Source organism: Theobroma umbraticum, unplaced genomic scaffold, assembly GCF_002168275.2.
Source record: "Theobroma umbraticum cultivar Fairchild unplaced genomic scaffold, ASM216827v3 scaffold_30.0, whole genome shotgun sequence".
Lineage (NCBI taxonomy): Eukaryota > Viridiplantae > Streptophyta > Magnoliopsida > Malvales > Malvaceae > Theobroma > Theobroma umbraticum.
Window position 1 is genome coordinate 10,107,004 of NW_018397254.1, and position 23,696 is coordinate 10,130,699.

Here is a 23,696-nt window from a genome sequence, read left to right on the forward strand (position 1 = left end):
ATAAGCTTTCTATGCTTCCAAGAAGCCATTGTTAAATCCTCTACCCACTTAATGGCATTTTTCGAATCACTGTCAACAACAACCTTATGTGTACTCCCCCATTTCTATGCTGTCATTATTTGGCATGCTTTTCGAATGGTTAAAATTTCAATAGTGTTTGCATTGGTGAGTCCCTCAGCCATAAAGAATTGGATTAGAATTTTACTGGTCTCATCTCTAAGCACTCCTTTAATCTCTACTTCTCCCGAGTTACCCCTAATCGCACCGTCCACATTAAATTTAAGTTCCCCTATTCTTGGTGGTTGCCACAACACATTAGGTTTAATCGCCTCCGTTTTGATTGGAGCAGCCTTTGCACTTGGAAATCTTTGTAAATCCAAAACAAAAATGTTAAAGCTTAGCCATTTGGCGTTTGCCCGCCACACAACTCAAAGCTTTACCACATTGTAAACTTGCAAATAGTTCCAAACCATTCCTTTAAAAACCACTTCATTCTTAACAAGTCAAATTGACCATATAATTGCTACAAAAGCCATCCTCCATATGTTGCCGTTACTCATTGAATTGTAGCCTTATTCCATATTAAAAAGCTTGTTAGTGGATCATGATGATTAATCCATTATTTCCCCACTTGTGCCAAATCTTCCATGTTTCAGTACAAGAAAAAAAGAAGTGCCCCATTTATTCCAAACCACCTTGACTAATAAAAACTTTCCTCATGACAACCTTTCTAGTCATCGCCTTTATCTTTAATCATCTACCAGCAAAATATTTTTACCTTAAATGGAGCTAAGCCTATTTATACCAACTTCTAATGATTAGCTTTCTCATTGTTCCTTTCCAACATACTTTTACAAAATGACTCTGTTGTACATGCCACTAACTGTACCTTTCCATATCAAATTATCCTCAAATTTTTTACCAATCACCTGTTCATCCAACAATCTATTAAAATTAAGCCATTACTCCACTCTTAACCAAATGGATTTTTTCTAAGCTTGATCCTTCATAACCACTTTTTGTCAACCCACTCCCTAAACTGGTCCATTGTACCACTTCTTTTAATCGCAAGAGTATGGACTTTAGTGAGGTTATCTTTTAATTTAATCCCCTCAATCCAATGTATATTCCAAAAATCAATTTTACTCCCATTTACAACCAAAAATCCCATTCCCTCCATGACTATCTTTGATGCTCTATCAGTGGATGCCAAAGGTCTCATAATTCGTTTCCATACTCCCGAAACCATCCTTTCATTTTCCAATATAGGTAATAAGCTATCACTCACCCAACTTATTTTTTCCATAATGACCTTTTGACCACAGACTTTCAATCTCATTTTCGAACCCTCAAATCCATTTGTTAGGTAAAGCTTTATTTTTAAGACACAGATCAATCATACCAAGATCTCTCATATTTTTAAACAAGCAAATTGAGCTCCAATCAACATGATGCATTTTCCTCTTCCTTATCGAACCAACCCACAAGAATAATTGGTGTATTTGACACTAAAATTTTTTTTTAGTGAAAATGAGAGAAAACCTTTAAATAGTATTTAAGTACAGTTTTGAATTTTATATTTTATTTTCTTTTAATCTTTATAAAAATAAAAAAATTTTAGATTTTGCTATTTTGTTGTTAGGTTTTCTATTTTTTTTTTCTAGAAATTTTTGTAGAAAGAGATAGAAGAGAGGGATATCGCGATTTGTGTTGAAAAATAGTGATTTACAGAGAGAATAAGAGGAAAGAGAGATTGATTAAGAAATGGGCATTTATTGAAAAATTGATGTATTTTTTTCAGCTCTTTTTTTAAAAATTTCGTTCTTTAGAAAAAATTACTTTTTGTTAAAAAGCTTTCTCAAAAATAATGTTTGGCCTTTTTTTTACTTTAAGAGATAAATAAGTAAAAAAAAAATTAGACCAAACAGGCACTAAAGATCTTTAATGTGAATCATAACTCTAATCGTTTGACGAATTTTGTTGAAAATATGACTTTTTAATATTTTATTGATACGGGGTTTTTTAAGAATCTTTTTAAGAGTAATGGTTTAATTTTATTGAGTAATGTTATGAGAATATTATTCTCATGTGTGTTTTTGACATAAATGTATTGTTTTTATTTCTATGTGAAAAAAGAAATATAATACATTTAGATTGATCGTTTTATTTTCAAGTTTTTTTCCTTATAAAGAAATTAATAGAAAATTATGTTGTCGGGTTGCATAAGCATGACAAGTGACCAAACCAGGCAAGGTCTACCAAAAAGGAGCCCACCCATGCAGCCCATTAGAATGTGAGGCCGAGCTAATGGGTATGAGGAGCTCAGGCCCCCGACCTTGTGAGACGCAGTAAATGAGTCCCAAGTCTTGATGGGCCAGACCTGTTCAGCCGAACTCTGGGTCCATGGAAACCTTTGCTACGCGTTTTATCACATTGTTTGTTCCAATTTCACTGTTTAATTTGACCATTATCAATACGTTGCTAAGTCAAATGGGATTTTAAAAGTATGTATAGATTTAAAATAAATAAATAATACCTTCAACATTAAAAATAAATAAAAATAATATCCATATATATAAATAAGTAAATAAATAAATGATTAAAATAATCAGAAAATGAAGTCATTTAATAAATAGATAATTTTGTTTTCTCTCACTATATTTTGCTTCATCTTTATCGTTGTTTTATAAGGAACATAGAGTATTTTGTTATACTGTTGGTTTCAATTTTATTTTTCTTAAAAGTAGTAGTAGTATCTAAAATTGAATGAAAAATTTGGAAGTAAAAACAATTTGAACTTGATTCTCAAATATTCTGGAAACAAAAATATCATTAAATGGGAGGAAACAAGGAACCTGAGCTGGCAAATCTTAATTGGAGATTGCTGAAAACTTTCCGGCAGAGAACTTTTTTTCCTTAAACAGGTTTAAACCGGCACGAAAACAGTGGTTACGCAATAAATATTCACCAACAATTACTAGATCCTAAAATTTGACGCCCTGGCACTAGGCCCCGTTGTCCTTGTCCAAAACGTTGTCGTTGGCTCTCTCTCTCTCTCTCTCTCTCTCTGTGTCTCTGTGAGATTCTACACTTCTACGCTTTAGAAACTAGGCAGTCCATCGCCGAGAGAGATTCTGTCTCTTAAACATCACCAGTCATTTCAAAATATAACCCTGCCAACTGTAGATTTTTATAATGAAGAATCCTGATCAAAGGTAGGGTTTTATTTTTTTTGTATTTTGTTGGTTTTTCCTTTTAATTGACTTGATTAAGTTCTAAATTACTCGCTCAATTTTGCCTTTCTTTTTGTCTTAATCGGTTAGTTTATGTGAATGCATCTCCTTGGTTTCATCATGTTTGAATTTTTGTAATGAAGTGGGACTGCTTACTGGCTTAGCTACTTTCTTTTTAGGCTTTAGAATTTGCATGTTTTATTTTATTTTTAATTGTTTGGTGTAGGTGGATATGGATTTGTTATTGTTGTTTGTTTAAATGGGGGCAGGGGAAGCAATGGTGCTGTGTAATTTGGAAAAGAAATCGAAACGTTGAAGGGGTGATTAGTGGTAGTAGTAATTTTGGGTGATGTTTTTGATTGATTTAAAGCATTCGAATCAAAATGGAGAATACCCATTTTGGTAGAAGGGCCCTAGTTAAGGAATCTCGAAAGAATTTAGGAATTATTGGTAGCACTGTACAAGTAGTTTTGGTTCAAGGAGATTGGGCCTCCTCTGTTTTCACCGGGGAATTAAAAAATGAAACACATTCTTTTTTATGAAAGCCGGCAGCCTATTTTTTCATGAGCTCTTGTAGAATTAAGGTCTGGACGATATTTTCTGTTAATGGTTGTGCCTTTGGCATTGGTGTACTTCTCTGAGCAGAACTGAACTTTCTTCCTAAATTCTTGGTATTGCTCCAAAAGCTTGTTGTTTGTGCCTACAACAACTTAAAATGCTTAATTTCATAAATAGGTTTCAAAGATAACATAGTAAAGTTTTACTGTTATTGGTTGGTTGGGTGAAAGCATAAGTTAGATTGTTAATTAGTTAATTGTGCACTTTATTAACAAATGATAATTAAATCTTCATGCAGTTTCTGGTTTGAATCAAGCCAAGATCTTGATGTTTTCGTCTTCTTCTTCTTCTTCTTCTTCTTTTTTTTAATAATTGCACTTATTTACTTAATGCTGTCCTGAAGGAAGTGGCTGTTAGATGTCTGACCATGCGGATCATCTTCGTGATTTACTTGATTCAGCTTGTCGAAGTTGCTCTTTCTTAAATGGATGGCTTTGCAGTTTAATTTCGAGATGCCCAATCCTGGTGAGTGGAAATATTGTGCATTTTTTAGGGGAAAGAGGGGGCGGGGGGTTGTAATTGCTAGCATTACATGTTGCTACACTGATTATTTCTTCCCACAGGCTGGGTTTCCTTTTAGGAATCTGCTTTCTACTTCAGTTGAGGAGAAAAAAATTAACTTTTCAATTCTAATGGCTGCGATGAATCCAATAGACATTAGTTCATCTGATAGTGACTTGGAGATCGAAGATGACAGAGATACAAATACCTCATCTTTAAGGGTTCTTCCAGGATGGGCAGTTGCACATGGCTCAAATTCTAGTAGTACTGGTTAGTCTGTGATTTGCAAACTTACCATGTCATCTAAAGTTCAAAGTTCAATGTTTTATTCACACTGAACAATGTAAACATATTTAAATATTCAGGTTATGCTGGGCAGTCTCAAACGATTCCTTCTCCCAAGCAAGCAGAGTTTTCTAATTTAAACTTTTCAAATGTAAATAACCATTCACAGATGAAAGTTCTGATTCATGAGCCCAATGATGATGTTAGAGCCTCAACTCAGCTTATTGCCCTAGATGATGATCCTGAATATTTTACCAGGAATGGGAATATTGGTCAGCCTCGGACTGTTAATTCTCGAATTGCTAATGGTTCTGGAATTGATTTTGAGAAATTGACGTCGCAGCAGGCTTTAAAGAGGACTCTTCCTCCATCTCTTCAGCTGTCTGGACCCAGTGCCAAATCAGAAAATTTAGTTGATAATTTGAGCAGCAGTCAGATTCTTGATGCTCAGGGAAGCTCTCATCATTTGGCTGGCCATAGTTTTGCCAATAGCCTGGGGTATATGAGAGATCATTATAGCAGGGCCAATAATGATGAAGTTATGATGTATGGAAACACCGGTAGTAGGATCCTTCCTCCATCTTTTATGCATGGAAAATCTGTTACTTATACACAGTTTGCTGGTTTGGATGATCCTGTATATCGTGCTGGAGTAAGTGAAGAAAGAGTTCCTGTAAATGATGAGAGAGTGATTTATCAAGCAGCACTGGAGGTATTCTTGTTGGATCCAAGAGTGTTCCATTTTATTATCATGAGTTAGTATTTGATGACCCACCATGCATTATGGAAAATGTTATATCACAAATATTTTTCTTTAAAGTGGTAACTATGTCTGTGATTCTTGCATCTTGCACTTGGGTGTTATTATTTGGATGATAAGGAGCTATATCCACATTATGCATGTCTTTTTGTTTCATAAATTAGAACTCTATGGTTATTTAAGTTTATGATGAACTTGCTGGACTTCTGAATTTTCCTTTATATGCATAACTCTATTCTCTTTAATCTGTTATTTATCTTTTCTGGATGACATTTAAAGTGAAAACTTATACTATCATGTAAAGAGTCTAAGTACTTATATGATAATGCAGACAAAAATTGTTTTGCTAATGTGGCTAATTGCATCTACACAATTTTGTTATGCTAAAATTTGTGGGGTATGAATTTGGCCATGAGTTCTTTTCTTGCCTTTTTGCCCACTCCTTGTGCCCTTCTTCATGTGATTTGAGTGTAAACAACAAAATTTTGTTGTCTGCTTTACATCACAAGTTGCTAAAAAATGGTTTCATATTTGATGTGTTTGGAAAGATTGGATATGGAGGACTTTTGTTTCTTGCAGGACCTCAACCAACCAAAAGTTGAAGCTACTCTTCCTGATGGTCTTTTGTCTGTTCCTCTTCTCAGACATCAGGTCATAACTTTTTCTTGTTATGGATGATTCTTTGGTGTATGTTGGTTAATTGGTTATTTAATCATTGAATTTTGCAGAAGATTGCATTACATTGGATGCTTCACAGGGAAACAAGAAGTGGGTATTGTTTGGGTGGAATATTAGCTGATGACCAGGTTACTCTTTTGTTTAAAAAAAAAAATCCAGTGTTCATTTATTTATATAAATTATCAATGTTACTTCATGCATAACTTGGGATTTGCAACATAAATTTACTGCTGAGACTGATGATGGCTTGATTTCACAGGGCCTTGGTAAAACAATCTCAATGATTGCTCTTGTACAAATGCAGAAGTTTTTAGAGTCCAAATCAAAATCAGAAGATCTAGGTAATCACAAAACTGTAGCACTGAATTTGGATGACGATGACGATAATGGTAATGGTGGGTCAGACAAAGTAAAGCACAGTGGTGAATCTGATGATACCAAGTCAATTCCAGAAGTTAGTACTTCTACTGGCGCATTCAGCCGACAGAGGCCACCAGCTGGGACATTGGTTGTGTGTCCAGCGAGTGTTCTTCGACAGTGGGCCAGGGAGCTGGATGATAAAGTTGCAGAGGAATCTAAGCTTTCTGTCCTCATCTATCATGGGGGTAGCAGAACCAAGGATCCTGCTGAACTTGCCAAGTATGATGTGGTACTTACAACTTATTCAATTATAACCAATGAAGTTCCTAAACAACCTATTGTTGATGATGATGAGACTGATGAAAAAAATGGGGAAAAATACGGATTATCTTCTGAATTTTCAATTAACAAGAAGAGGAAGCAAACATCTAATGATGGTAAGAAGGGGAAAAAGGGTAGGAAAGGAATTGATGGCTCTGCTATTGATTCTAGTGCTGGTGCACTTGCTAGAGTAGCTTGGTTTAGGGTGATACTGGATGAAGCTCAAACAATAAAAAATCATCGAACGCAAGTGGCTAGAGCCTGCTGTAGTCTTCGAGCCAAGCGGAGGTGGTGCTTATCTGGAACACCTATACAAAATGCTATTGATGATTTATATAGCTACTTTAGGTTTCTGAAACATGATCCATATTATGTATATAAAGCATTTTGCAATGGGATAAAAATTCCAATATCTAGAGATTCTGTAAAGGGCTACAAGAAGCTACAAGCTGTTTTGAAGACAGTAATGCTGCGTCGCACAAAAGGTGATTCTATTCTCTAACAATATTTATAGGAGGCGAGATTTTGGTGTATTAGGAGAAAATTAATACTTTACGCCTATAAACTCTAAACATACTCCATATATTCCCATAGTATGTGAAACTTGGGGCCCTATACCCCCCATGGATCTTTTTTAGCTTCATCTTTCCTATGCAGAAGTGGTATTATCACTTTTGTGTATGACTATTATCAGTAACTGTACATATTTGAAGCTATTTTTGAATATAGATGTGCTGCATTTGAATTTAAGCTGGGAAACTTTATTTCTGTTTTGTGCTGATTTGATTAGTTTCTATCCAGCAACATTGATCGATGGAGAGCCAATAATTAAGTTGCCACCAAAGTTAATTGACTTGGCTAAGGTGGACTTTACAGCTGAGGAGCGGGCTTTCTATACTCAGCTAGAAGCTGAGTCACGTTCTCAATTTAAGGTGCCTTTCATCTGCATCATTTGTTCCCACTTTCAAGTTGCTCTTTAAATCATGTGACTGGTGTACTATTTCAGTCAGAAGTATCCTTCTCTTTGAATTTGCAACTAGCAGCATATTCTACTTGTTTTGCTTGTCAATCTGAAATATGAAGTTTGAATCATATTATTGTCCTTCAAAATCATTATGTTCTATTTCTGCTCAAAATAATAAAGCTTGGGACATGAAAATGAAATGATTGTAGTAATTTTCTGCCTCAACAAGGAACCTCCACCTGCCAAAAATATTTTTTTTTTGTTATTTTCGGGGTGGGGAGGTTTGAATAATGTTGCAATGCAATTAAAAGTTAGCTGTCTTATTGTGTAGCAAAAGGAGGTTACATGGTTAATCCATGGGATGATGCGGGTGATGAAACCATCAGCTGTGCAGGGATGTGATAAAGTTCCCCTTTCCTTTTCATGAACCATCTTTTGACATTATTTCCTGAACCAAAATACCAGATGGGGTTTTTGTGAACTATGATGAACTTAAGTAACTTTGTGGGTGATTGCTGTAATTACATGATTAATCCATTGGATGATGCAGGTGATGAAACCATCAGCTGTGCAGGGATGTGATAAAGTTCCCCTTCCCTTTTCATGAACCATCTTTTGACATTATTTCCTGAACCAAAATACTAAATGGGTTTTTTGTGAACTATGATGAACTTAAGAGAAGTAACTTTGTGGGTGATTGCTGTCCATTATTGCTGTAGGTAGTACAATGAATAAGAATTTGCTTTCATAACAATACGATTAGCCAGACATGAAGTAACTTTTCTGTGTTTATGTCTGACTATTATGCATGAGAGATATTGAGTTGATAGTATGTGTCAAAATTCATCGCCTTAGGGTCTAAAATAGCAGACTCGCATGCCTCTTCTTGCTACCTAGAATCTTTTGTTCTTTGTAGACTTTAGAGGTGGAACTGGAATCTTGTGATGAGTTGAGCCAAAATATACCGCTTAATCTTTCTAATTTCAATGCTTACCCACTAGTTTTGCTGGATAAAATATTGAAAGGTGTCTTGTTTAACTCTCTTTTTAGTTTCTTTTGTAAGCCTAATAGGGCCGTTGGGTTCTTGAACTTCTTTCCACTAACATATTATTAATAACCTGGTTCAATTTTGTAGAATATACAAATCAATCCACATTGTCTTTTTGTTATATCAAATCATAATGTTTGTTAAGCTCTGTTGAAGTTAATTGCATGATGCTACACTTTACTAGGATTGATTTTGTGATTTCAAGATTTAATTCCTATACGTTAGTGAAAATTGTTTTGTGTTGACATTGAGAAGCATCTGATTTCTGTTGGTGTCTTGTGAGCATCTCATTTACAATTCCTAGTTTATATTTCAGTTACACTATTTTCATGCTCATATCAGTCTGACATTGCTGTAAATATGGAGTAACCTAAACTTGCCAGTAAAATTTTGTGCTTATGTGAAGATTGAATCATGCTTTTAGATATTTCTCTATCTGAAAGTTACACATGCTTGAATAATATATTTCTCCAACAGGCATATGCAGCTGCTGGCACAGTGAACCAAAATTATGCAAATATTCTATTGATGCTTTTGCGCCTACGTCAGGCTTGTGATCATCCACTTCTTGTCAAAGGATTTAACTCTGACTCCATTCAAAACTCTGACTCTGTTGGACAAGTTTCTGTAGAAATGGCGAAGACACTTCCTAGAGAAATGCTGATTAATCTACTGAATTGCTTGGAAACTTCCTTTGCCATCTGTCTTGTATGCAGTGTGAGTTTTTCTTGAACCTAATATTTTGCCAAAGTGTGGCTCTATTGCACATCCTCTGAATGTTGGTACTGGTTCAATGACTAATCTGCAATTTTTATATGATTGAATTTCTGAGGAATTTAAGCAAGTTCTGTGTCATGGTAATTTTTAATATTTTAGGAGCTAAGGGGAGGAAATTGCAATTGAATGTGTTCAATTTGGAAGGGGGTAATGCATGATTAAAATTATTGGAGTGAGGGGTGTGGCTTCCTAGGACGTCTTTTTGTTTTTTTAATGCTACCCTATTATTACTTGTTGTCACCTTGAATTTTCTTAGGTGTAGAAAGTGTATGTGAAATATATTCTAATTCCAATTCTCATAGTATCTGGCTAGTGAGCAGAATAAGTTTACTATTTCAGAAAAATCTGTATAATGTTTCTAATGCTTAAATGCTTTTACAGGATCCACCTGATGACCCTGTTGTTACCATGTGTGGTCATGTTTTCTGCTATCAGTGTGTGTCAGAATATTTGACAGGTGATGATAATATGTGCCCTGCACCTGCATGTAAAGAACAACTTGGTGCTGATATCGTGTTCTCTAAAGCTACCCTTAGGAGCTGTATTACAGATGGTCTTAACGGTAGTCCCATGCATCCTCAGTTCTTTGAAAAGTCAGTGCTTTTACAGGATGAGTACAGTTCATCGAAAATCAAGGCCGTAGTTGAAATTCTTCAGTCAAAATGTTTATCGAAGAATTCAATTCCAGAATTGCAGAGTTCTATTGGATGCAATGAAACATTTTTGTCTTCAGAGGAGACATTTTCAGAAACTGTCCATTCAGGCATTAGTGCTGTAAAACGCACTACAGTTTATTCAAACTCAGTGGCAGACGGACCAATAAAAGCAATTGTTTTCTCTCAGTGGACAAGTATGTTGGACTTGGTCGAGCGCTCACTACGTAATCATAATATAAACTATAGGAGGCTTGATGGGACAATGACTTTAGCTGCGAGAGACAGGGCTGTCAAAGATTTCAATAGTGACCCAGAGGTTTGTTCCTACCATATGACTCCCAAGTAATTTATCGATGCCAATAGGTTGTTTCTTAGTGGGCAAGTTGGTTATTATTCTGTGGACTTACTTGCATACATATGTACATATATTCCATATACACTTAAATTATTAACTGTCTGCTTTAGTGTTTCAGTTTAGTAAATCAATGATGTAGAATGTGATGTAATTTTATTTCTTACTTTAATTTCTCCAATCCATTGATTTTCTTGCAGGTTACTGTGATGCTGATGTCATTAAAAGCTGGAAACCTTGGTTTGAATATGGTTGCCGCATGTCATGTTATCCTTCTGGACCTTTGGTGGAATCCAACTACTGAAGACCAGGCTATCGATCGAGCACATAGAATTGGACAGACTCGTCCTGTTACTGTAACTCGGATCACCATTAAAGACACAGTGGAAGATAGGATACTATCTCTTCAGGTATTATCTTTCTATAGGTTATGCTGTTGACTTAATAATTGTTTCTGATAAAAGATACCAATGTCATTTATGTAGTTGATTTGAACATTTTGAATTTTTTTTCAAGGTAGGGGGAGGTGTATTGCATCTGGGTTAAACTCTTATTTCCCTTTTATTCTTTCTGGCTCTTGTGTATTTAATGAAACAAGATTCAAGGGTGACATCAGTATGATTTTCTGGTACCATTAAAGGGCCTGCCCTGTTCAAGGGCAGAGAGCATCTCCCTACCTGAATTTGCCACTTTTACTTAGGGAAGCCAACTGATTTAGCAACTTTGAGTTAGGGATGCGGGCTATTAATATGGTGTTGTTGGTTTGGACATTATTACAAGGATTGCTGTATAACTATTATCCATTATGACCTTTTGGGTCTTTTCTGGAATGTGCAAGACCTGCATATGTTTTATAGCCTTTGGAGATGAAGAATTTGCATGACTGGTAGATGGTGGGTTTTCGTTGTATGATACTTATTTCTTTGTTTGCCTCGCTGTAGGATGAAAAACGAAAAATGGTTGCTTCTGCTTTTGGTGAAGATCAGAGTGGGGGCTCCGCAACTCGATTAACGGTGGAAGATCTCAGATATCTATTTATGGCCTAATCTGGCATCTCATTTTGTTGTATCCTTCTAGCCTTATATGTTTCTACTTGAAGTTTCCATCCCGAATGATCTGAGATTTAAAAATTTTGATCAGAACAGGGAATTCACATCTAGTGCTGGCTAATGCCGTCAGTCATATTTTGTAAATTCAGATGGTGACTTTTGTCAGATTTTGGAAGTCCAGAGAGGCATTTTTGTTCCCCTCAGGTCAAGAAAGAGGAAGGCAAGGCTGCCTGTAAATATTCTATTTATTTTGTAGTGCATATCATACTTTTAGCTTTTGTAGTTAACCTTTTATCTTCTTAATGTAATACATAAAGTTATTTCCAAATAATTGTGTGTTTGTCTCTAAGCCTTCCTTGTTTCACCTTAAAAACCCCTCACCTCATTACTGAAATAAGGGTAGTGGAGCTAATTTCGTTGGACATATAAGCATTGCTGTAAGGCTTGGGTGGAAGGTCGACAATGGAAAGCAAAGACGCTTCAGTATGGACTCAATCAAGGTACATTCTGCACTAACAACTTTTTCTGAAGTTTGTGGAACAGAGGATATGCCCATAGTCTGTAAGGGGAGGATGGGGAAGGGAGAATGTGGGCCTCCTTTTTGAGCGGATGACTATGAACAAATTGGAAACATATTACCTGGAATTCGTTTTACCGTAACCCTGCAATTCTCCAATCACAATCCCTTTGGTTGGCAGTCGGCCCTACTCAAAAAGAGTTGAGAAATGAGGGTTTTGAACCTGCAGGCAGATTGTAGTTCCTCTGGATAGCTTTGCCACCGACTGTACATATGTTTTTGGTTTCCTGCTTTTAATGACCAAGCAAAAGCTGTTTCAGCCACTGAGTTATCATTTTCCATCCTCTTTTTCATTTTATGTTGTCATCCAGATTTTTGTGTTCACACAAATTTGTACATTAACCTGGCGAGGAGAAGACGAAAGCTGCAATCGTCTTCACTTGCATCAGCGAAAGTCAAACAGAGGAAGAAACTCGTCCCTTCTTAGGAAGGGACAATGTTGGGAAAATGTCTTCAAGCCCGTTGATAGATTGACTCTTGTTTAGTGATCCTATTTTGGGGTTTAATCTCGTCGAGACAAACCACAGACAGGTGATAAAGACTGTCCAACAACTATCACACTCTTGCTTTGACAAGCACTGTTTAGGGCAATGGGGTTAAGAGAAATTTGAGGTATATCCCAACGATCCCCGTGTTCTGCCAAAGCTTGGCTTTGCTTTTGTTCTTCTTTCACCTTCACCAAAACAAAAGCGTAACTTTTGAGGGCCTCTAAAAACCCCAAATGCTATAAACAGTATTTCAACCACTAAATTCCGTGTAATTAGAGAGATGGGAAAAGGGATAGCAGCAGTACCAAGCTGCCTTTGGGCCCCTAGCATTACCAAAATTCTGAAAAGCGGCAAAAGTGACCTTGCGTCTCAAAATCTTGCAAAAGAGGGAAAAAGTAGATGCCTTTGTAAAAGTCATTGCTTGAACGCACTCCAACTTAGGGGCTCAAACACGGCCTACTGATGGCTTCACATGTCCACCAAAGTGGTGGCTCCCCCCCAGCCCTCATGATTTCAACACTATAGCCCTTGTGAGAAAGAGGGCCAGCCAAAGGCAAGATGATGTGAAAAAGCAGTAGCTGGTGCCTGGTGGGCAATCAGCAATGTGCAGATCATTTCACCCTCTCGGCTCTGGATTCTGAATTATACTCCCTGCTCTGCCCACTATACCTGATGTAAAAAGGGCCATCTTCGGATCCTCTCATCATGTCATGTTTAACGTGAATGGGTGCTCTAATGTCCAAGTAGAAGATCCTTTTTATGATTCATTCTTTTGACTGTCTGCAGTTCTCTTGGGAATATTTGACTCTCTAACATTACACACCCTCGCTTTGTTTTTTCACCTCTTTGCATAAAACTTTACAGAATCACACTATATATAGTGTTTTTTTACATTAGGAAAAAAGGCAAAACTTTAATCAAATCATAGACCATAGGACAAGTAGCACATGACACTAAGACATCAGACTCTTATATATTTATAATATAAGAATATACTTTTAACTAACAAGCACCTAAGCAAAATTCACTATTTCTTTACATCATCAAGCTTAGCAAACGTTGGGGCCAAACCCCATGAAGCCATTGGCTCCATCAAAGGAAATTTGGATGCCCTCTTGCTGGATGTTCCCTATTATTGAAAGTCCTGAAGGAGAGGAAGCAAACGCGAAACAGAAGGTTCCCACATCATCAACGGGAATAAGAAAGTTCCTTGCGGGTAGGGTCAGGATTGGCCGCGCCCGAGAAATAAAATGATACTGTTGGAACCCTGACCGACACAAAACCGTAAGTTGTAAACGTATCAATATGGATTCTCCGGAAGCCCGGGGGAGGTTTGCCGTCTGCGCGATAAAAGCATCGCGGAAGGCATTGTAAGCCACCGTCGGGAACCTTGTCACGGCGGTGCCAGTGTCCATAACAACCCCTCCGTACCCCAATTCACTAAGCCGAAAAATGTCTTCGGATACCGGCACCCGGATGCCTCCTACTCCCAGACCCGAAAGCCCAACATAGTAGAAACTCGGGGCCCGTGGGTTACGTAGCAAAGGGACCCATGCAGCGCCCACGGGCATTGCTCCACGCCCGAATACCAATGACCCGGATGCATCGCTGCCCCGACTCACTAAACAGTAACTAAATGCACCCCCTGTTTGACCACCCAATTGACCCACAAGTGACATGGATCCACCTCCAATGCCAACAAGCCGGCTGCCCCAATGAACATGCCCCGGTTAATATGCCACATCCAATCGCCACATTTTAACACGGTTCGACCAAAAGTGAGTGTTTCAAGAGCCAGGGTCCCTTTTGTATAAGACCCATCACCGTACATAACTTCATACCGACACCGACCCGCATGGCAACCCGAATTCTCAATCCGGTCACAAACTGATGAGCTACAAGAGACGCCACTGTAAGAAGCAGAGTCAGCCGGGTCAAAAACCGGGTCGGATTGTCTATAGCATTGGTTGCAAGGCTGACACTGAACCCAAACAATATCACTGCCCGAATCAATAACCATATATTGACTTCGTGGTGGGCTACCAACGCCTATTCTCACAAAGTACTCTCCGCTTCCTTGGTCCATTCCTGAAACAACATCGGACCCAAAATCGTTCACCTCATAAGCAGCGTCACCGTCGTGGCCTCCGCCTCCAGAGAGGAGGCGGACGAGACTTGCCACCCTTTTCACGTCCCTTTGCATGCGTGCAAGAAAACGGTGGCTATGGTCATGGAAGGCAATAGTAGTGTTGGAAGATAACTTGTCCCTATGGACAAGTTTCAGCTTCCATTTCCCTTGATCACCTTCGCTGGCGTTGGATTGTTCGTGATATTCAAATGTTTTGAGAGGCGTAGGCTTTTTCGTCCCAATGAGAGTTTGTTTCACGTTCAAGAGTTGAAAGTCAGGGTGAGGGGAGGTGGCGATGCCACTCAGAGTCAGGTGTAGCACCGCCAGCAAGATTATCGGGAGGGATGGGAAAGCTGACATGGTTGAGGTTTTGAGGGTTTGAGGTGTTGAGGTTTTAGGTTGTTTGGGGAAGGAGGGGTGCGGGGGTGGGGTTTGAGGAGGGATTTATTTGAGTCGGGTTTTGGCTTAGGGATGCGTAGAAGGAATAAGATATGTGGGGTTTGGAATAATAATTGAGTTAAAGCGGCTTCTGTTTTGTTTTTGGACTGATCAGGAGTTTGAGAGGGAAATGTCTTGTGCTAGTTTCTCAACTCCCCTTTATTTTTCTTTTTCGCTTTAATGGGTTGTGCTATGTTGACCCCAGAGTGCATCAAGTCTTTTACCATCGATTCTGTTGAGAAAATTTTTTGAACCATTCAACAAGGAAGAGACAGTTTTGGTTTTGGTTTTGGTTTTGGTTGTGTCCAGCTATATTAATTGATTACTTTGTTAATAATATTAGTTAGCCACTTTCCTGACCACCAAAGCGCGCAGCCACGGTGGGAGGAGGCTGGCTGCAGCACTAGCACTAATTAAACCAGAAGACCTAATTCGGGATGATCATGCCATGAAACCATGGATTCAGTGGTTTATCGTGACCAGTCAAAATGTTAAATAAGTTGGCTTTTGTCATTAATTTAATTTTACTTTCATGTTTTATTCATTTTTGTTTGTTTTTTAGTTTAATATAATTGTTGTGTGTGCATATGGCCATTTAGAGGAAAGAGGGAGGAAGGTGTGCTTCTTTATCATCTTTACGAAGGCCAACCTTAATTGAATAATTGTTACCACAGGTAAAATACCTTTCAAAGAGAAAAGTGAAACGTTTTGAGGGAAGCCAAATCGTTATTGCCTCTGAAGAAGCTAGGTAGGTAGGTGATCATAGTTGTACTCTCATTATGAACAATTCTTGAATCCTAGCTAAGAGATTAATTTTCTACCTTATTCAGACAAAATATTCAAAGGCATATTTGTTTATCTAATATTTACTACTAGATACAGGATGCCAAGTTCTACTTAGTTAAATTGACACCATGAAGATTCTTCAGTTGCTCATAGAGAGATATAGATGGACTGATAAGACAAAGACAGCATTGATCCCTGCTCCATGGATTGTTAAGCATTGTGATAGGATACCTTGATTGCTTCTTGTCCTCTTGAACTCAGCAGAATGAAACCTCCATGTTGAGTCTTCTTTTTCAGCCTATTCTCCGAATTTCATTTGGCTAGATGTGCCAAACTTGTGGGTCTGCTTCCTAGGTAAAGACAAAGAGACGCCGTCTACATTTCTAATTAGCTTCTATTGTCGAGTGGAGAAGTTGCAAAAGTGGGAGAAGCTGTATTATAATTGCGATAAGTGCAGAAGAATACTCAACTTTATAGTATTAGCCTTTTTCAATTTGTAACCTTGAAAAAAGCATTAACATATATATATATATATATATACTTATACATAGTACATAAAAGAATATTGATAATACTATTGATCAACAATGAACCATCAATCCATCTGAGATGCTAGTAAAAGTAATCTTCTTTTCTTTTCTATGTTCTTTTAATTAATGGAAACCCAAAGATACTTCCGTCTTTTTACCCGGAGAAGAGTAGAATAAGCTCCATAGCCTTTTCACAAAGTGCTAACCTATTTTTAATTGCCGCTCTAAGCCTCTAACGCCTGCGTGTACGTGATTGCATAAGTCATGGACCTTTTTATTTCCCTTAAAGTATTGAGATCTTGTACTGTCACTAATGAAGATGCAGGGGTATGTTCAATAAACAACTAGCGGACAAGTTCGAGTTAGGCTCGTTTATGTTTATTTAATAAGATAGATTAAATAATTTTGAATAAAATTTTAAAATACATTTAACAAACGAATCAAATTTGTAATTATTTATTTTATTTTTATTCATGAATTAACTTGTTTATTATTTATTCTTAAAATGGATTATAAAATGACTTAAGAGCACCGTTAGATATTTTTAAAAGAACCATTTATAAAGTGATTCATAAACTATTTATAGCTTTTCAATTTAGATTTTGATGAGTGTCGCTTGATTTGACACGCTCGTGAGCATTGATTCACCCGTAAGTCCCAAGTGATCAACTGTTTACACTTTGATCATTTCGAGCAATTAAAAGTCAGAAGAAAAAGGGGGAGTAGAAGGTAATCTCTCATATGTCACATGGTACATGATTTGCCTGTCATCTGTGTCTTCCCAGGGGAGGAAGGATACAAATTAAAATCTAAGGTAACAGGACAAGGGAGGACTTCCAGGAATTTTCAGTTTACTGTACTACCCTAATCGGTTTTTCCCATTTATCTTTGTTTATTTCTATCAGTACTAGCAGATATGCTTGTTTCATGCCATACAAGGGAAAAAGAAAAGAGGAGAGAAATGTTTCCTTCACTCACTCTGATCTCACAACAAATTTCAAGTTTTAATGATCATTAATAGGTCCAGCTTTTTGAGTAAATTCTTTGTTTTCAAAAAGCTTAATGGGAATTAGATGAAATAGTTAACAGTGATCTCTAATAATTCTCTTGCTTCTCTCTCATCAATCAATTTTTTCCTTTTTGCTTTCATTATGAGAGGTCCTTCCACAACGTGGGAATCCATGGACCAGACCAAAGCATTATCATCGCTAGGGCCTCCAAAACTTCAGCGTGCATGAATTATCTACTACTACTACTACTATATAGTATATTAATTTATAAATATTATTGGATCATCAGTGGAGCACCAATGTCAAAAATGGGTAGATTGATCATGTAGTTGAGTAGGATTCTATGAGCCATGGGTGTCAATCTTGATAATGATCTGATCAATAGATCAACTATTTGCCTGTTAGCTAGGTTCACGCGTGATGGCGCTGGCAGGCCATGCAAGATATCAAATAAAATAAAATAAATAGAGGTGACTGTGCCTCAATGCCTTATAGGAATTATGCAATGCTTAATTATTGCACAACATGGGACTCTTCTATCACCTTTAGATGCCACGATGATTCCGGCATTCAAGTGGGGTAACTTTGCCATTTCAAGTCAAGACAACTGCAGTGTGGGATGATAAGCTTTTACGCTGAAAGGACGGAGAATTGAGAGAAAGATAAAAGAAAAGGTGAGAAAAGGGAAAGAAAAAAAAAGATAGAAAAGAAAATTGTCCCTTATTTCCCTTCTAACAAACAAGGAAGGGAAGGAAAGGAAAGAAACTGTATAAAGTCCCCTTATCTTAATTTCTTGTCCTTCCTTCCTCTTTTCCTCCTACCAAGCATGGTCTAAATTTCCCAATCTCTCTCTCTCAGAATTTATGAAGAAAATACTTAAGTTGATTTGATTGATACTTTTGTTATTTTTTTATACAAAAATTAAATAAAAAAAAGATAAACAATAAATAACAAAAAATAAAAAATCAATGAAATGATATATGAGTACTAGAATTAACTTGGGAAACCTTAACTGGCCATTTCTCTAGGGAAATTGAGTCTTAAGATCTCCATACCAAAACTAAATTTGGTATCAAGGGATGCAATTATTTACTAGTTTCTATTATTATGCTTAGAATTGTTTTTTCTTTGGCAGTTCTAAATTAAGTAAGTGGTTACCTGAATATTCAGTGAATGTCTATAAATTTGTAGTTCGCGGATCCTAGAAGATGGAACCCTTTTTTTTTTTTTTTCATTTTCTCCCCATTGAAAAGACGTTAGTGGTACTACTTTTAGAAATGAAAATGCAAGCCCTGCTACTTTAGAATCCAGGGTTTTTATGCTTTTCCTCTGAATACATAATCACACATTACTTACATCTGGTGCAGAAAGTTGTGTTTCTTTTGTCGTCAAATCATAAGCTGAATAGAAAATTTGTAATAGAATAAATCAACAGTCACACTACCTTCCCCCCCCCTTACTGAGTGGAAGATTAGTTTAAAAGCAAAGATTGCCTGTAATCTCATATTTTAACCCTCACATGGCGGCTGATCTCATTCTTTTGCTAAAATTCCTACTTTTTATAATATAAACTCATCTCTAGGCTTATATCATAAAGTAATCAAGGCTTAGGGCCGAGCATGAGTCAAAAAATAAGATTCACCCAAGATGCATGGCGACCTTTAGGGGCTGCTGCATCAAGCTTTGATTGGCTGGTTAAAACTTTGAATTCTAAAAATTGGGTTTTGGGAATTTTAACTTAATAAATTTCTTCCAACCTTTACAAAAAGATTGAGATAAGCTTAATATATATTATTGCATGGTTTTCATGGTTCTATTGTGTGGAAACGAGTGTGAGAATAAAAATGATAGAGATTTATCCTTTGAGCACACTGAAAAGACATGGAAAGATCAATTCAAATCTTCAGAAAAGAACAATGAATCAATCTAAATGCAATCAAACATTTTTCAGCATGCATGTTTTCCACTTTCTTTAGATTGTTGTCCCTCGGATAGAGAAGGGTTTTGTTGTGTATGAAACTTTTTGAAGAGTCGACTTTGATATGATTATGCCAAAAAACCAATGGAAATAATCTGTGGGAGTGCAGGAGAGATTAAGAGATATGGAGGATATTCAATTGTGTTAATGCTTGTAAATACGACAAGAGCAGCCAAAATGATATGTTAGAAAAATAAGAAAGAAACCCCTAAGTGGGAAATGTCACGAAGGCATACAATAGAAATATTTGGAGTTGGGAATACATAAGATAGGCACCACTTCCCAATAATTGAACCATTATTACCACCTAAAAGTTGCCCTTAATATTTTATTTGTTGCCGCCATATTAATATTTTTCTCAATGTCATGTAACTCATGCACGACTGCACGTGCATCGTTTGAGTCTTAAGATTTGATAAAGTTGAATGGTCATGCAAATATTCATGATTTATTGCTCTATATTTCAAGCTATAAGTTATACACTAACTTAATTATCCGGTATCGAACCCAAAAAACAAATGATCTTAGAGCCAAAATTTAATCTGATATAGGAAATTATTTCATCCTATCAGTATGTGATACAATTATGTTATGAGCTTTAAATCATGCAATGAAGAATGTGAAAGTATTTTCAGCTTGAAACAAGAAAGAATGAATGAATGAAGGCATGTCCATATCTTGTAACAGTTGCATGGAGATGGACATGAAGATCTTGAGATAGATAATGCCATAAAATTTGCTGGCTTGATTAGGAGGAACATGACAAGTTTCAGTGGAGATAAACCCTATCCAAAATCTTAAATAATCCTCCAACCTTTTCACTCTATATCAAGGTCTCCAGAAGAGAAATAATTAAATCAGACAATAATTGGGAAACTCGGAGGCCGCTTGCTTTGTGCAGATATATATTTATGAATGTAAATTCAATGGATGTATGAGAATCCTTATAAGGATGTGTTTGGTTCATGGAACTTGAGAGGATTCAATAACTTGTACAATAATTAAAATATGAAACTCGTTTTCTATTATTAGAGGTATCATAAAGTACAATCTTAGACCTTAGTGCCCAAAATTATTTTTAGGGATTAAAAAGATGTGGAGAAATTATTAGTCTAGTTACATTTCTCTTGGAATTTTACTTTCCATCAAAATCCTGTCAAACCAAACATAGCCATGTGATATTGTTTCTGTTTTTAGCCAAGTGGTAAGCAGCTCATGGCATATGTTTTCTGTTTATATAGCAACAAAATTTTGGGATTTATCTTCTATATATATAACCGCTTTTGTTTGACTTTTAAACAACCAGTAATTATTGCTATGAATAGAAGACAATAGATTTAGGACATATATAAGCTGGCATTGATTTGTTTTTGTAGTATTAGGTGCAACAAGCCAACAACTATGCCGTGGTGACTTTGTCTTAAAATAATAAGAATGCTACAGGCAGGCACACGTGATTCATGAAAATGTGCTTCATTGTTCGGTTTTGTATGTCTGAAACTGGCTGTGCAGTGTTTAATTAGAAAACTAAACTCGGCCTCAACATTTACAATTTTGAAGTTACATCAGATTAAAGAAGGAAAGGCAATTGCAGTAATGAAGAGATGACAAATTCGAAAGTAAACAAGTGCTTAAACATCGGTTTACCTCTTACCAAACGGAATCCTATCTGTCTCAGTGTCTCTCGCCATTACTTTATGGGCTCATGCAGATTATAATTCTTTTTATGTTTTTTACTGCCAGAGCACACCAGGGTTTGGGTATGGCTTAGCGGTCAGATTTCTAGCTGGCCAGCCTACTGGGCATTTGTGTCTGACTTTAAAGGTATAAAACACTATATTCTATTCTTTGGATCAACTAAGTCTAGCAGCTGTGATTTCCGAGGAAGGACCATTTGTCCAAACAACATTGTGGACTGAAATGCTTGTCCATATGATGGGTTACAATGAGCCCACCGCTAGCTTTACCCAGATAACACTAACAACAGCAGACAGAAAATAATTTGCAAGATGTAAACTAGGCCATCCTTAATCAAGTTGAGCTCAAGCTGGAGGGAGACGAGACATGTTTGTCCCACACATGCTAAATACCAACAAATAAATGCTTAAAGATTAAAAGAAAAGTGAAGCATTGACAGGTAGTTTGATCTCTTTACATATTATTGCTATTCTGTGAGTATTGTCACGAAAACTAGGCCAAAATCCCAACCAACACAATAGCTTAATCAAATTACTAGGCAGATAAATGCCAGTCCACAACCACAAAGGTTTAAATCTTCACTTCTGGTCTACACCGACAATGCTGTTCTAGCTATGCTTAATTAGATCAAAATAGTTCCCATGACCTAGTTCTTTTGCTTCCAGATTGCCATATGGTTTAAAGAAGGCCAGGTTCTTAATATAACTGGAGATTATAGTGTGTGATTTAAAAAAAAAAAAAAAAGAGAAAGAACCAGTAGGGAATCATTGGAAATTGAATTACCGTCGAATGCAGAAGCAAGACCAAGGGCTATGCGAACCAAGAAAAGAAATGCGAAGAGGCAAACCCTTTGAATTCAAAAACAGAGGGAGATAGCCATGACTATTATCAGCTGGAGAAGAGCCAAATCCTTAATGGAGCCCCTTAGCCAGTATCCATGCAGCATCTAGCACATGGAAAATAAATGTGCAAAGCCTAAGTAACCTAATAAAGTATTCAGCAAAATGGAGTGAGAGCCACCAGCTTGATACACTGCTCAACCAAAAACTTTTAGAAAACACGAGAGAGAGAGAGAGAGAGAGAGGGAGAGAGAAGATAGCATTAATCAAGAATGAATTTAAGTAGTAGATACGGTGTAAGGAAAATGACAATCTTTAGTAAAGTCAAGTTAAATTGCAGAGGAGCTCTGTTAACAAAGCATCCTGAACTTGAGAATGTAACAAAGGCATGAATGACCGGATGTCACAGACTGTCCTCTATATCTATCATAACTAAAATACAACCTCATGCGTGTGCACAAAGAAAAAAAATTAAACAAGGAGTACTGTCTTCGCTGTTTGAAACAACAATCTTACACCACCAGCAGAGCTAATGTCAAAATTTCACCTATCTTAATTTAGTACTAAGTTAAACAAATAGCTTCATCTATGCACGGCTTTGTGTGGTAAAAATTAGTCAAATATCTCATTCTGTGAAGTCAAGTGAGGGATCTCACTGAAAACACAAAGCCCGTTGATATTTAAGAGGCACAAAAGTATAGCCAGGTAATCAGTTGTGAAGCTTCAATAGAACCAAGTAGTACCTTGAATGGATCATCGCATGACTGACTCTTTTACATAGGACCTGCCACCTGAACTGCAAGAGTGAAAATCAGACGATGGATGAGCCATATTTATTTACCCAACAGAAGTAAAGCTAATCTTTAGCTTAGAAATGTGCTGCTGTAACTCACGAGTACTCAAGATGAATATTCATAAATCGACGGTTTTCTTTGCTTTGCGATAATGTTAGAGAGCCTTCAATGATTTGATCTTGCTCCACCTCTATCGGGTCATAAAAGTATATCATTGTCTGCAAAATTTACATCTTTTAACATTAAAAAGGGTCCGTTATAAAATATAAACAGTAGCTTTTCGCAAGTTCCAGATGTAAAAATGATCAGACTCCTTCATAGTTAAAACTAAGTTGACCATGCAGCCTTTTGTAATGCTCAACCAACTGCAAAATTTACGTATGCAGGTGTGCTCTATGTCTGCAAACTCAGCATGCACAAACTAGCAATGAGTATGGTACCTGTTGCCAATGTGTTGGAGGATCCTCTGGTGCTGTGGAGAGTCTAAGTACTTCATTGGGATTGGCTCGTTTCTTCTTCTGACTACCATCCACAGGATTATTATTCGATGAGCCAAAAAGTGAGGATGGGGCATGATTATTTGTAGGAGAATTTTCCAGCTCACTGAATTCAACGTCAAACCAAAATGCAAATCCATGCAGCGGAGCTGGGAATCAAAGAAGCATAAACAATGTACTTAAGACGAATAGATATACTAAGACAAAAGCAAGTATCAACTGTCTAATTTAATAATGATTACACAACTGCACGACACTCACAATTTTATGGTTCACACACTTAATGGCAATCCTTGACACAGCATGCACTCACAAACACAAAGAATACAGC

At 36.9% G+C, this 23,696-nt stretch overlaps 3 protein-coding genes across 6 annotated transcripts in view; 1 reads left to right on the forward strand and 2 right to left on the reverse strand.

Annotated features, from left to right (window-relative positions):
• The first annotated feature begins 2,980 nt into the window (after window positions 1-2,980).
• Window positions 2,981-11,933, forward strand: LOC110412127 (SNF2 domain-containing protein / helicase domain-containing protein / zinc finger protein-like protein). Of its 4 annotated transcripts, none has more exons than XM_021422629.2 (12): window positions 2,981-3,215; window positions 4,195-4,316; window positions 4,415-4,622; window positions 4,718-5,349; window positions 5,977-6,048; window positions 6,126-6,203; window positions 6,335-7,241; window positions 7,558-7,688; window positions 9,246-9,485; window positions 9,927-10,517; window positions 10,754-10,963; window positions 11,495-11,933. In XM_021422629.2, exons 2-12 carry the CDS (start codon window positions 4,209-4,211, stop codon window positions 11,597-11,599), a joined length of 3,282 nt encoding a protein of 1,093 aa, XP_021278304.1. In that variant the 5' UTR covers window positions 2,981-3,215; window positions 4,195-4,208; the 3' UTR covers window positions 11,600-11,933. The 4 variants fall into 4 exon arrangements, with proteins under 4 accessions (XP_021278304.1, XP_021278390.1, XP_021278467.1 ...); XM_021422715.2 differs by having other exon boundaries at window positions 4,199-4,316; XM_021422792.2 differs by having other exon boundaries at window positions 4,252-4,316.
• Window positions 11,934-13,524: 1,591 nt separating this feature from the next.
• Window positions 13,525-15,217, reverse strand: LOC110412383 (protein ASPARTIC PROTEASE IN GUARD CELL 2). The gene is given in 4 exon segments (XM_021422946.2): window positions 13,525-13,905; window positions 13,907-13,971; window positions 13,974-14,366; window positions 14,369-15,217. Coding segments are annotated over 4 exon segments (1,434 nt in total). The 5' UTR covers window positions 15,156-15,217; the 3' UTR covers window positions 13,525-13,716.
• Window positions 15,218-22,408: 7,191 nt separating this feature from the next.
• The window catches only part of PRMT6 (protein arginine methyltransferase 6), a 6,433-nt gene continuing 5,145 nt past the window's right edge, over window positions 22,409-23,696 (reverse strand). Inside the window, exons 11-13 of the mRNA XM_021422029.2 lie at window positions 23,309-23,514; window positions 22,968-23,086; window positions 22,409-22,870 (exon numbers count right to left, since the gene is read on the reverse strand). Coding sequence (XP_021277704.1) covers window positions 22,828-22,870; window positions 22,968-23,086; window positions 23,309-23,514 — 368 coding nt within the window. The 3' untranslated portion in view covers window positions 22,409-22,827. The remainder of the gene's footprint in view (window positions 22,871-22,967; window positions 23,087-23,308; window positions 23,515-23,696) is intronic.

Bases quoted from the DNA above. Each gene is read 5' to 3' on its own strand.
- LOC110412127 (XM_021422629.2), top strand. From the start codon at position 4,209: ATGTCTGACCATGCGGATCATCTTCGTGATTTACTTGATTCAGCTTGT. The intron at 4,317-4,414 runs GTGAGTGGAAAT...TTCTTCCCACAG, and splicing joins TTTCGAGATGCCCAATCCTG to GCTGGGTTTCCTTTTAGGAA. The intron at 7,689-9,245 runs GTGCCTTTCATC...TTTCTCCAACAG, and splicing joins AGTCACGTTCTCAATTTAAG to GCATATGCAGCTGCTGGCAC.